At 42.1% G+C, this 14460-nt stretch overlaps 1 protein-coding gene across 4 annotated transcripts in view; it reads left to right on the top strand.

Moving 5' to 3' along the window:
- LOC111243201 (uncharacterized) overlaps positions 1 to 14460 on the top strand; it is a 63203-nt gene that overhangs the window by 16036 nt on the left and 32707 nt on the right. Inside the window, exons 1-2 of one of the 4 annotated variants that reach the window (XR_015319054.1) lie at positions 7321 to 7459; positions 13834 to 14373. The exons of 1 other annotated variant lie outside the window; for it this stretch is intronic. Coding sequence is in view for 1 of the 3 variants with exons in the window: in XM_086977296.1 (XP_086833422.1) it covers positions 9854 to 9976 (123 nt within the window). In the remaining 2 variants the exon portion in view is untranslated. Of the gene's footprint in view, positions 1 to 7320; positions 7460 to 9845; positions 9977 to 13833; positions 14374 to 14460 lie in introns of those variants that run through there. 2 more of the 4 variants (XR_015319053.1, XM_086977296.1) reach the window with 2 other exon arrangements.

The following is a 14460-nucleotide window of genomic DNA, read 5'->3' as shown; positions in this document are numbered from 1 at the left end:
CCAGCATATATACAGTTGGTACGCAGTCGTAGTAGACGAGCGCTATTGGAAAACTGCCTTTACCGCGGGAATGAAGATGATAACTGCGAGTAGACGTTGTCATCACATCATCATCTTCAGAATCAACATTATAACCAATGCTCGAATTTGAAGGAGTTCACCAGCTCAGTTTGACTTGGATTGGCTGGCATAGCGGTGGCCAAGCGGATAGACGCTGTGATACGGAGAGGATGAAAGACAAGTCGGCCGATTGCTGTTTATGCTGCTGTTCTTTCTAGTCGGACACACGGAAGCTTTTAATGGGGACACACATAATCCAGCGAGATGATGGCGGCCAGTGAAAACAATGCTTGCAATGACGACGTTGTCGCGCTGGCTGATGTTGATACAACTATTGTTGCTCGTGGCAATCGCTATGTGATAGGCGAGATGTTGGGCGATGTTTGGCTGTGAAGGTTCACGTTGGCAGTATCAAAACTGTGCCGCAGCGATAATCCTAATAGAGTGCTATCAGCGGTGTCGGACCGACTAGAAGTCAAGACATCGACAGTCCAGAGGTTCGATGCAATGGTCCGCCCCTGTCTACGTGTTGTTCTCCATAAACAACGACAAACATATACGTATCACGGCATGTAAGTGTGCACGTGAGTACATATTTCGTGTGGCTAAACCAGACCAGACTGCACAAGGCGGTACGATGCAGTACAACATCGTTTCTGATTTCTGCCAATGACAATTATGATCGTCACACAATCCCTGGTTGGTAATTTTTGAAGACTTTACATAAGTCGTGCTTACGGACGATAAAGGCAAAAGTAGGTCTGTGAGGTATAATATTTGAGATCATAGGAAACATGTTTCTGTTCAATAAACAATGTATGTTAGTATTTTCTGCAAGTAAATTCTGCTTGAATCATAAGCCTTCCTATATTCACTAATATTAGACATGTATATTTCAAGTGCAAGTATCATCCTACTACAATCTTTCTTTTACCCTTCTTTCCTTTGTATGTTCCCTTCAAAGGTTACAGGACAAACAGATGGCCAAAGACTAAAGCGAAACGGATATGTATATCTTATCGCTGCTTTAAATATACGTCTATGAAACCAGGGAGCACTATTTCTTAGCTCTGTATTCCACTTACGTACCCATGTTGTCCACAGTGCGAAGGTACGTTGAAGGGGATAGTAGATGCTCACACAGCCAATGGCTCTGCTTGCCATGTACCGCGCTATTACAGCGAATGGTACAAACACAAGATAAACGTGAATATGATCACGCTATAACGTTTCAGCGACAAAATATCTAAAATATGCATCCAAACCATCTGTGTATGTCTACGTATGTACTGTATATGCTTATAAAATATTCCTCAATCAATTCTGGCTGTGTACGTAGACGCTTGCTACCTCGAGTATACTCTGACACAAACCTGCGTGAGAAATGGGCATTAATTAATTACTCGTATAGTAGTATACGGTACTACATTGAGTGTACATTGTACGCCCTTTTATGCTATTTATTATTATATTTGGTTACTTCGACGGTCTCAACACAAATTCACAGTGAGTTATACTTGAGAATGGCTAGGCGTCCTTATTTGTCAGAACGTCCCCACCAGGTTTCAAACCTAACTCGTCCCACTAGCGTTAGCAGTAAAATTTCGCCTTAATGGCCACGGGATCGATGAGCTGGAAGAAATCGATACTAGAATATTGTTACTAGATTCCTCACTGTTATCCTCTTTCCAAGCCTCAATTCTTTCTCTTTTTCTTCCCTACTTCCGCAAACGGAGCTATCGTTACTTCCAGTAAGTACAGTGTCATCTGACTTTTCATTCTACTGCCTGTCCCTTGCGGCAAATTTCTGCTCATAGTAAACGTGTCTATGGGCTATGATGCATTGGTCCTACCGAAGCACACGAATCCTACAAGATGAGCATGCAGCAAGCCGAGGAGCTTATCTTGGCAACAAACTCGAAACTCACTGCTCTTTCCCCTGTTTGCCACCCAGGGGACATGCAGGTTATGCTAACTCGTTGATGGGCCGCGGCACAGCTGGCAAGCCCCGCGCTTGCAACGAACAAATAAAAAAGTAACGCTAACTACCTCCTCTAACTATTGCGACAATTGCTGCCCGCGGCTGCATCGCTACAACAAGGTGTTACCATAAGCTCAACTCACTTTTCTACTGCACGACCGCTTTCGCGTTGGTCTACATGGGAAATGCTTGGGTAGGACAGTGCGAGAGTACGATAGCATCGCGTGTCAATCTCGTTTTACGAAAGAAACCGACAAGCAACAGCTAACACAACGAAAAATACCAGCATTGTTACCGCCACGGTTTTCAACAACAAGTACATTGTGACACAGAAGTACTATAGCAGTACTATTAGCAGGACTTTTGTCGCAGGCGAACCCCTGATAGCAATGAACCGCTCGGGGTGTTAGTTCCAGTAGAAAAAATGGGGAATCAATTCGTAGGAATGAAGCGGTGTATAAAAATTTGAGGTAACTGCACGTTAGCTCCAACCCATGTTGTTATTATTGGTCCTACTGGGAACGAGGAAAAATATATGCGTAACTCATAACGTTTCTAAAAACTGTCTACATCTAAAGGCTTAAATATTTGTCGTGTACTGCGTGTCGGGAAATAAGTGTTGTATAATTTTGTTTAAATGGTTAGTATAATAATGACTGATGAACATTGGAGAAAGTTCAGCGTATTTTATAATCAAGAGCCATGAATGAGGCTATTTTAGAAATATGAAGCTACTTTGATACCTTCTGTGTGTTACAGGGCAGATTAATGATAGGTTTCCTTTCGGTGCATCTGCCACATCTCTAGGCTCAAAAAACTCGATAGAGCTACTTAAATACCCAGTACCTTGCGCAATTTTCACTGTTCTTTTGTTTAGAAGACTGATACGTTGGCGATTTTATCTGTTGCTGTAGATTAGAAGGAAAAATATGGGACTGGACGCACTGGCGAGCTACGAGTGCGCAAGTGAGCACCGCTTAAATAACGGATCTTTCTTGTCCAATCCCCGCCACTGACGGCTAATAATGGATCAGTCCACTACTGTCATGTACGTGGGGATCGTCGATTTCATGCGTCAACATGCACATGGAACATCGAAATAAAGCGTTCAATTGAAGTGAGCACGGATCGCTTACCTTCAGGATTCGACTTAGAAAGGAACTGCGTCATAGCGCGAGTTAGCTATCAATGATGACAGCTAGCTATTGAGGTCATTGACACGATGTACCAAAGGTTAACGCTTATCGCCGGGCTTTCTAAAGTAACAAGTAATTTGGCGAGAAAGAACAGGTCTATTTTCGACAAAATATTTGCATAAAGCCTGCATATTGTTCCCTACTAACATGAAATATAGGCGCATGTAAGCCTGTCTAAAATGGAATAAATGTATATGAGATCAGTAAGTATAATTTATGCTTTACGCAGTAAGAATAGATGATGTCCAAATTTTACGGTTAAGAAGGAAATACTTCTTTGGCTCCAGTTTGTTAATCAAATAATAATCATCCTCAGCGTCTTTAACCCCATTGTGTCCTAATTCTTTACAGTAGGCTTACCCTGAGGTGTTAACAATTTATTCCTATGAAAAGATTCGTGATAGTTTACAATGGGTTACTAAGACATGAATAAAATTTATGCTTACCTGCCTCACTATTCTGCCTTATTTTGATCCCCCCTCCCCCGTTGTTGACTAGACCCTTCCTCTGCCCCGTAGTACGGCGTTCGAACGAGGCTCAGATATACTAGAGATAACCGTGTCGCCTTTGTGTTAAGACGAAAACTTTATAGCTCCTGAAAACTGCAAGGGATTGTTGCCCTGCTAACCGCAGTGTCTATAAAACGCAGAGACAATGCATATACCGGGGGAACTGCCAAACATTCCATATCTTAGCATAAGGTATCTTGTTCAGGACTTCTGGAGTCTCGTAAGTGACTAACTGAAATAACGTTCAAACATTAAATTAACTCGAAAAACAATTTCTAATGTTTAATCGCTCAACGATAAGCTTATCATAGGTCTAATTTCTACACTGAACTTAAAATCGTATTGGATGGTTAATTCGACCATGTTACGGGTTCCGTTTCAGAGCTGAGGCTGCTGTTGATTAGCACGGTAACGTCTAGTACTGTAATATTATTAGATTTGATAAAATGCGTGTGTATTCAACGTGTTCAGAAGACGAAGGCTTTTTAGTTCAGCGCTCCCCTTTGCTTACGGATGGTCAGAAGTTATATATCGCTGGGCTACCGGAACGCTTTCCGTTCTCCCTGCCAGGCTATTTTCACCGTTTTATTTATATTACAAAAGTTTTCTTCCAGTTCGGACCCCACAAATATGTCGAGCATGTCAGGTGGGAGAAGAATAAACTTGAGCCACCAAGACTATACCGGCCAATTTTTGGGTTCAAAGTTCTCTGATGTAAGTAATACGGCAGCCTTATAGAATAGAAAAAATAGCTTCTCCATGGCGCATAGTACTTGACCATTGGCAAACAAACAACAACCAGAAGAGCAAAACAAGTTTCAAGGACCCTTAATACTTCCATACCAACCTATAAACCGGTAACCTTTGTCATGCATTTTTGCTGTGGAAAGTTTAAACCTAGTTTATTCGTCGACGGTGGGGCGTACATAATTAGTACTTTTATCTATTGATTTGCTTACTGGTGCGACTACAGCCAGCCCACTTTTCGTTATTATCCGGAGTGAAGGTCAGTGACTCTTTCATACACGAAAGTATTTTCAAATCCACAAACAGAACATATTTCATTGAACGTAAGATATTTTCTGCTGCAAGTATCAGTACCTGGCATTGCTTCGAAAAGGAAATTATTAACAGCATCCTGGATGGTCGACAAAGACAAGAAACAGGCGTACGACCTGTGTTAATTTTCAAGCTAGATTGATCGAGTGTATCGAAATAGTTGGGCTGTGTGGTCGACGACTTTGCAAACTCGAACATCAGCAGAAGGCAAGCGACGTCAACAAATGAAGAATTTCAATGTTCAGTGATTCGTTTCAGGCTAAATCGCCGTATAGAAATGATGCCTCATCCAATACGATCTAAATACATTAGCACCAACGCCGAAAGTCATGGTCGTTTAATAGCGAGACTTTAATAAATGGTTATAACTGACTGACAAGAGGTGAAAAATCGAAGATCAGCGTGTCCGCATCAGAGCTGTCACAAGTAGCAACAACGCCGACGTCTTCAGACGGCAAGCAGTAATGTAGCAGAGGTCGCATCAAAACTTTGCCTGACACGAAGCACGACATGCCGTCGTCGGATACGAAGAGGATCGATCGATGAAATCACCAACAAAGATACGTATTGCGATTCAACTTGCATATACGATGACATTTGATGAACAACTAGCACAGGCGATACCTGTCACATGTACGATAATGTTCACTTTGGAAATTCAACTGTGTGCTATTACGCTGAATCAACTCATGTAAACACGATCGTAGATTCTGTGGCTGGTAAAACGCAGTCGTGGCCTTTCGCTTGCGACCCGCCATAGAACGTCTGATGCCTATGATAGATGGACACATTGAGATTGCCGTTCAGGCCATGTTATACGTAACGCGAACTTTGGGGGTTTCTATTGGAATTGTTGGGAAAATAATTAGTCTATCCTAGCTAGGAACCACAGGGTATGATTGTTAGCTCTATTTATGGCCTAAAGGCTGCCCAGGCCAACTGTGTTTTTTCCACTAATGAGTAATATCATGGCGCGACAGGAGATGTCAGTTTAGTGGCGATCAAAGTTGTGACATGAAAACCAGAGGATGAATATATATATATATATATAAAACAAGGCGTGCACCATTCGATTACGAACATCACATCATGTCTCGGTATGTATTTTAGTCCGAATGGTTATCGATTAATTAGAAACGGTTATTTTGTGTTATTATATTATTTTTGTTTGCTTTTTCTGTCTTGCTGTTCTTTCTGTGATGTAATAGTATAATTGGGTTGGCGTGTTTTTCGTTTGTGTGCTTGCTCTTAGATGAAATACACTCGACCGTACCAGATGTGGCGATGACGGTAACATACTAAATTTGGTATCTGTTAAAGCCATGTTTAGACGGCTCCTTCTCGAGCTCCAGTACTTTACTGAGACCTGCTTTTTGCCAATATGGAATGAGTACGCCCTAAATTGTCCTAAACTTTACCTAGTTCAATCAATCTTCCGTGGTGATCTGCGCATCTGCCAAGAGCACTTATCTCCACATCATGTTACAGTAAGTTAGAAGTCAAACAATGAATATATCACGTCTGAGTATAAATCCTAAACGTTTCTCGTACCTTCGAACCTTCAAAGTACAAATCTTATCTTGTACAAACTAAAATTGATTGTTTAAGTTTCTGTTCATTTTTTATCTAGGCCAAACAGCTTCAGTGACGCAAGCCTTCTCTTGCACGAGCAGTTTTGATTATCCAAGCAGTAAGATGATGTCTATTCTGGCTTTCATTAACAGTAATGGCGCCTAGCTTATTAATTAACTTTATCTCGCGACACTTTTTCGTCATGCTTATGCTCGTCTACTAAACCGCTAGTACTCAATGTTTATCCAACTACAGATCGTTAGTAATATACTATATAATAAAAATAATCAAAAAGATAAATAGGCTCCATTGAACCAACCATGTTAGATTGACGATTATCGATCAATTTAATGGTACCGATCATGACACACTGTTTTGCCAACGTAAATATGGATTCAACAGCGGTCTGTATAGCGGTCAGGGTTTTCCCATCTATTAAATCGTCATCATTGGATAGCTGCAATTGCAGTAGCGCAGTGCGGCCGACAGCAAGGGCGTACGATCTGCCATTTTTATAACAACGCCATCCAATTCCATTCCTCTACAAAACCATCTATTGAAATGTCTCAGCTCTTTTAAAGCCGAGTCAGATAGTGTTTGTACTGCTAGTTGACTTGGAAAAGCAAGCAGTGGATGCCGAAACGGAAATGCTGACGCAAATAAATAGAAAACCGTGAAGATATATGCTTGTCGCTTACTTGCGTACGTAGAGTAATAGCTGACGCCGCTTGATCATGCCCGGCAGATAAATATCGCGATTCGAAACGTTGCCCTCTCTCACTCACAGGCTTTCCTAGTTGCATTCTTCATGCTTTTCTTTGATTTCATCTTTTCCATCCCGTTCATTTTGTTTCTTTTCGTCACGTTCGGTTGTTACAATCGGCGTTCGGCATTAAGATCTAGAGGAAGATGGCGGCGAAGACGACCACCATCACGGCGCCGTAGCCGTCGTTCGTTTGTGTCACAGGGTCGGTTGTCCAGACGAACGCTTTGTGTAGCATTCTTGATGTTCGTTCTGTTGATTCGTTCGCTGCCAGTAACTGCGTTTCAGGACCGGCCATTTTGGCCGTTTAGTTCGCTTGGTATGTCTTTAGTACACTATAGCCTCTGATAATGGATAACTTTTTCATTTCGGAGAAACTACAATGCAAGGTCGACAGACCTTAACTTAGCTGCGAGTAGTTGGCTTTATAGCAGTCTAGTGTGATTTACCATACGAATGTTAGTTGAGAGGTCAATAGAGGTAGCTTGTCCAATAGCATTGTATAGCTTGCTGTTTATTTAGCTCGGTTAGCTGAGGGACGCGTACGAGTCAAGTCCTTTGGATGAGTCAACTATTTGTAACCATATAATTGTTTATCGTTAATATGATTTTTTGAGCTTGACAAGAAGGAAGTCAATTCCTCTGTAGACACTATGCACAAATCTTCTTTTTAGTCATGTAGATGTGTTACGTATATGAGCCTGATGCGGATAACACCGTAGCAACTTTCAAAACGAGATAACAGCGACGGCGAATCAATCGGGCATTTGGCTTATGTCCTGTTAGCGTCCCCGTTCAATCTTTAGTGGAATCCTTTGAAAGGTTGAAAAAGCCACTTGTTCTTCTATGGCCGTCGCACATTGGTGGTCGCTTTTTCCTTGCCCGTATTTCTAATTAATTGCGTCTTCCAAGGGTGATTTTTTCCTAAGCGCTAAAAATTCCTATTGATTTCGTGACGATTTGGCTTGCGTACGTTTTAAGCGGAACCGGTGTAGCCTTGCATTGGCCTGCCTTGAATTGATACGTATCGATCGCATAGACTTGTGATTAGCGAAATATAATATAACAAGAAGTTTTAGGTCGGTGAAAAGCAGAACCCATTTAATGGTAATTTGGGTCGAATGGAAAATTGGGTCGACGTTGTATACATTTCTCTATTTTGGATAGGCTTTTTCTTATCTCTTACTACTAATATTGTGGGTTAAAAATCTATCTGAAAAAAGACGATTTCTTCAATGTTATAGAAACTTTGTTGATTTTGACTTCCTATTGTGCTGGCTAAAAAAATGTTTCTTTCTGCTTGCCACTAGTCGCCGAGAGGTGGCGTTCCTATCGGAAAGCGGAGCGATTACTAAATTCCATTTGCTGGAAGCCGATAATGGCGTCTGTCACAACTTAGAGCATGACAAACTGTTTTTGTGCCATCTATTCTCGTGGACGGCGAATGAAAAAAGTAGCTCGAAAAGAACTATCGGCGCCATAGGTTTCAGCGTATAGGGTATTTTAGAAAAGTTAAAAGAGATAAACAGGCTGAAGATCTACTTGGTGCTAACGCATAGTTGTCAGTTAGTACACGGGTTAGCTAATGGCGTCCTCATTTCATGTTGAGTCGTCGGACAAAACTACGCTGCTCCTCTCAACATGCAAAGACATAGGCAAATCACCATTATAGGACTGATCGCTTGTGGTTGTAAGAACAGTTACTGGACTACTGCAACTACGGTAGATAGGCTTACGCCGTTTAACCATAACCTGAACGAAAACGGTTGACAGGCCACTGCAATTAGACGGACTTCTCGAGGAGGCTAACTCTTCATATTTGTCTGCACTAAAGCTAGCCAGTTGTATCAATAATATATTGCAGCTGCAGTCTTTGAAGCGCTGCATTATCTAATGTCTATCTATAAAAAGAACACCGAAAATACTGAACAAAAAGGTAACAAATCAATACGATATTTCTTAAAATAGGAGAGAGCTAAATATTACAATTTTGTTCCTTAGCCGTTATTGGCAATCTTTTTTTATTATGTGTACACATCGTTCCCGCACAAACCGCCAGTTGCATTTTTTTCAGTAGCTGGATCGGCATAATTACATCTCGAAATGGGCTCATTGGGGTCGCATGGATAGATCAAGCAAAATTCCTTGAGGTGGTCTTGTATTCCTTATTGCGCGTCGTACGTATGTCTACGTCCTGTTCTCACATCGATGTCGTTGGGGCTGTCGACATAGTTCGTGGTGGCATCGCTGCTGCTGCTGCTGTTATCGGTACGGTCTCGCTCGCCTACACTGAAGCGGCTAGGGCACTTGCCAACGAAAGCTGTTAGCTTATATTTTTCCTCTTTTTGTTCGACCTCCTCTTTTGCGGTCTTTGCGCCTTCGCCCTGCTGCCTCTCTTACGTCGCGGATTTTCGCGTGTGTCCTTTCATGCTTGTTTATCTCCTTCCTGCTAATTGTCGCGAATGTGCCCGGTTTCGTGCGGCCCGATCCACCCTCGCACGTACGAAGGCTCTTGTACCTTGCCGGCCTCTCCGAGAGTGTCCCGTCATTGCTTCTCACTTCCATGTAGTTCTGGTTCTGGTTCGCTTCTTTCTAACCAAGAGCTACATGCAGATGCTTTTAGGCCTTGATTGAGTACTGGCTGGCTAGCTACCTGAAGCTACCCCATTCGATTCTGGCCATCCCGCATCAATAAAGGGATGAGAAAGGAAGTATGAAAAAAGCTCGCATGGGACGACAACGACGAGCAAGATTGAAGAAAAAGCCGGCTGCCTTCTCAGCACCTGGAGTAGATGTGCCAAAGGAGAAGGGCCATCGCGAGGATCAGCGGCAAAAGGTAAACAGAGCGCGAACGGAGTTCATTTCTTTGGTTGAATTCCACAACCAACATAGATTGGCTGTTCTTTCTAACAAGAGAACATTTTTTCGCAGAGCCGAGATCGGCCAGCAGTTGGAAAGTACTGACTCTACAAAGACGAATGGGCCTCTTTTAGTGGAGACGTCGAAGCCAGAAGCACGTAATGATTCTGCCGTCTGGCACACGAGTGTCTATAAATTCGTCACGTAGGGTATTGCATTTCAATGGGATTGACGTACGTAGTATACTGTTACGGGCTGCTCCACGGCTCACATCACAGCGTGACGACATTACGAAAATATTTTAACAGATTTGTCTTATGTTAATTCATTCGCACTCTGTTCTTCACAGGGACACATAATGACATTGCCTGCGCTACGACAAGTTCTTGAGAGTTTACTAAATATTTCTGCACTATCGTGCAGGACACAGTAAAGAGAACCATCCTTATCAGGGCCAACAACAATACTATTTGCGCGTTTAGGTGTACGTTTGTGTGTATAGCACGCAACGTTGTGGCTACAGTCAACAGAACGTGGTGTCATCACGTCCAACATCACTGGTTTTTACAGTGGTAACAGAATGAAATGAGGTCAACAATGCCAAAGTTTGTTTTGCGTACCTCAGGAAGATTTCTTACTATCACTTTACGTCGCCTTTTAATTAGCGAAATAATTACTATTATTTATTATTATGTAAGCTATATCTAGTACATAGAAAATATGAACATAAGATAGATACAAGAGATAATCAGAATGGGAGAAGCACTATAGAATCATAATCTATTATGTACCACTGATAAGCGCCTTTTTAAATTTGTGATATGCGATAGCTTTAGGGACCTGTCTCATAAATAAATTAATCACAAAATAAATCTTTAACACTAATCCAGCTATTTTGTTCCAGTCAGTAAGTGAATACCGCTAACCCCTGATATTTGCTTTTCATACGTCTGTCCGTTAGTGCGTCCTTGCCTCGTTCCGCATCATTTTCTATCTCATAGTGCCATCGTCGTTGATGACGACACGGTGACGTTGCATGCTTGTAAGTCTTCACCTAGACTTGAAGGGTTGCCATCGCCTTGTACCTTTCCCTTGACCGTTCCCGCTGCCCACTGCTCCCGTACTCCACCGAATAGTTATTCTCGGTTATACAGTTAGGTGCAGCACGTAGTCACCTAGTTAAACGAATTTCCACCAAGCGAATTCGGGAAAACATTGCAATTTTAGACGACTTGAATTTTCCTGCCCATTAAACAGAGGCGAAACTCCAGGTGAATAGAGATCTCTCAGAGGGGGTCGCTTAAACTTCACGCTGCTACATTATTCCAACACTGTTCAGAACCGCTATCCACCATCCATGCTACGCCCTCGGTGCGAAAGTTTACACGAGCATTTCATGATACGCAAATAGAAACACTGAATCTTAAACATAAAACACGCGAGGCGCCAGAGTGATGATCCTCAGCTTTCTATACTATGGTTTCTCAGTTTTTTTTCCTGCTGTTGTTTCATAAACAATTCGATACTTATTCACCGATGGTAACCTGCTTCCACGTTAGGACCAACGGATTGGGTTAGGTGCGGTCGATTCAATGGCAGCTGACGGCCATTGACTAGACCGTATCGCCATTCCATTGTTGACTTCAACGTTCAAGCAAATGACAAATTGATCGAGCAGAATACCGCCGGAAAAATCTACTAGTGCGGCCCAGTGTATCAGATGGAAGACGACTTGCAACGCAAGTTAAGCGTTCCTTTCCAGTGCACAGATTGCCTGCCGGTTCTTCGTCTCCGCCATTCATCTAAACTTGATTTCGTTCCGTTCATGATTAAACAAGCCGTGGTAGGGCGTGATGAGAAATCTTCCAAAGTCCTCTAAAAAGATGAAATCAGAGATGGAATTATTGCGGTTGAAACTTGATTTAATTTAACCGGGGCTGTAGATGCTCGGGTCGTCATGAACAAGAGGCACAAAAAAAACCATGAAATGTCTTATCAAATCAGAGCTCTTTTATCAGTAGCCGTTTGTAGACACTTAGGGAAAAGGTAGTTTTATCATTTAGACAATAAATCCGAAGTCAGCCTGAAGCTGAAGCGTCAGCTAAAGCGAACGCACAGAAGTAAAGAAGACCCATCGGGAGGCGGCCAAGGTACTCAACAAATGCTATATTGCACCACTGCATTCAGTTATGAAAAGTGAACACTAAGGTAACTAATGGCGCGTACGATTGTCTCCTACATCTTACATCCCTATACATGCAATCTCATGTGGAACAATGCATACAAACAGGCACATTGTCTAGCACTGAATGATTTCAATGGCTGTCGCAATTCGTGTAGATCCATATGTTCTGCAACGCTGTTAGCATTGGTGGTAGTGCTTTGACGAGACTACTACCATTTGTTATCTAGATTAGTATTAAGACTGTATTGTTTGAGTGGCGCGTGTATGTACGCAGAAAGCACACCTAAATAATTTTAGATAAAAAAACATTAGTATATAATTGGGGTCTATACTTGGGCACGTTATAAAGGCCTAATTAGAGCCTTGGCAAAGTTTTTCCGCTACTTCCAAGTAAATTAAATTCGTGCACGTATTTGCTAGAAGATATTTATTATTTTATAGACTTGTACCTACGGGTTCTCTGTTACGCTTCATTTTTAAAACTTGCCCAAGCGCGTTCAAAATCACTCGTTTGTGCATGGAAAGCATTCTGAGCGACAACCCAAGAACGTATGTGGGAAAAGCCGAAAACATGTTTGAAGGAAAAGTTTCACCTACGAGTGATTTAACAGTATATGTATGTGTGATTATCTATCTGTCTGCTTGATAGTTTTTGTAGGTGGACTGTGCTACATGTACATACATACATAGTAGTTCCAACAGTTTGTGAAGTTAGAAATTTGTATAAGATATTATATTATTAAGCCACTATTTGAGATATGTCGTACATATGGTTTAGCCATTGTTATGTTACATGATTTCAGTTCTATCGGTAATACATTTCACGAACTATCCAACAACGAAGTTACATTGTGCTACTGCCAATGTACAATACTTTGCCGCCTGATAGTAGGTGCAATGAGTGTTAAATTCCACAGCACTTTCCATGCAAGTCCTACCACGACCACTACTGACGTATCCGGAATGCTTTCCGCGATGCAATCTCGGGCTCAGTGCCCCCCCGGTGACTCTGTTCAATGAGGCCCTTTATTGGTCTGGGGATTATTTATTTTCATATTCCCCTTGTACGTGTCCAGTAACGTTCTATCTTGGGTCAAATAACCGCCTATTATGTTGCTCAGTCAGTCGTTTCCACATATTATTATTAGTCGGGGCCTTTTTTTTACTCTCTGTCCCCTTCACCTTTGTCACCCTTCTCATCCTTGAAAGACTTAGGTTGTTGGTATCCATTACAAATGCCTATAATAGCAATAGCGTGGTACATATTGTTCCTGGATAGCTAAGCACTAGAGGGTCTCGAGGCGATGAGCTGAGTAGAAAAGAAATATGATTATACAGCAAAGAAAGTCCTCCAATGATAGCTTGTGCCCGTCTGACAACCTACACCAGAGGCAGAATACTGGCTAGAAAATACTCGAGTGCCTATCTAAGCGAGCGTGTTGGTGTCACCAAATACTCTTTCCTTCTTCGTTTTCCGGATCTTATTATCAAACATTTTATTGTGGATCCGTTGTTTCTTCTGCTGTTGTAGTCTTTTGTATGCAAAGGTACTAAAGAGATAGCCGGATTGGTTAAGAAATATTGCCTCGCGTTTGAATTTTAAAATTGAAGAAGACTCCGCGTATAACGACTGCCTTTGAACGTTCCAGCGACGAAGGAACACGCTGAGGATTTCAGTGCAAATTATATCTCGTGCTTTCTATGCTGAGTATACTGTCCACGGATGTTTCCTGTTTCATGATAGCGTTATGGTATCCAAGACACAGGACCTCCTAAACAGAGCGCCCTGTTCCTGTAGTAGCCCGATTGCTGCGTCCTACGCTGCTTTGGAGTCGGTAAGGTAAAAATGATTCGATGGATTATCGTTAGACGCACACGTTTTCATGTGATCAAGGTTTTCATAGGAATTACTGAAGAGCTATGGTAATATCTCGTAGTGGTTGGCCTTTCTTTGTTCCAGATTTGGCGTACGCGATGTCCTTTCCGTCCCTAACAGCGCATATAACTGATAATCATTTACCGCTGTTTACCAGGAGATCGCATACGTCAGCCTCAAAGAAATACCAACAAAGTTCCAAGGAAAAAGGTGTCACGAACGGGACAGCTACTGCCCCCTACTATGACCCCTGCGGACAATAACCGCCATACCAGAAGCCGCGTTTGGTACAAGTTTTCATAAAGACATCAGCGTAGGTTCCTTAAATTTTTTCTCCGTCGCTAACGCTCAGCTATTTCTTTGATGGCAGCTTCTAGCGTAGCTGTTTTAACATTGCTTT

The sequence above is a fragment of the Varroa destructor genome, unplaced genomic scaffold (genome assembly GCF_002443255.2).
Source record: "Varroa destructor unplaced genomic scaffold, Vdes_3.0 BEIS01000001.1, whole genome shotgun sequence".
Lineage (NCBI taxonomy): Eukaryota > Metazoa > Arthropoda > Arachnida > Mesostigmata > Varroidae > Varroa > Varroa destructor.
The sequence above is the reverse complement of the archived record's forward strand: the minus strand, read 5'-3'. Positions and strand labels throughout refer to the sequence as shown.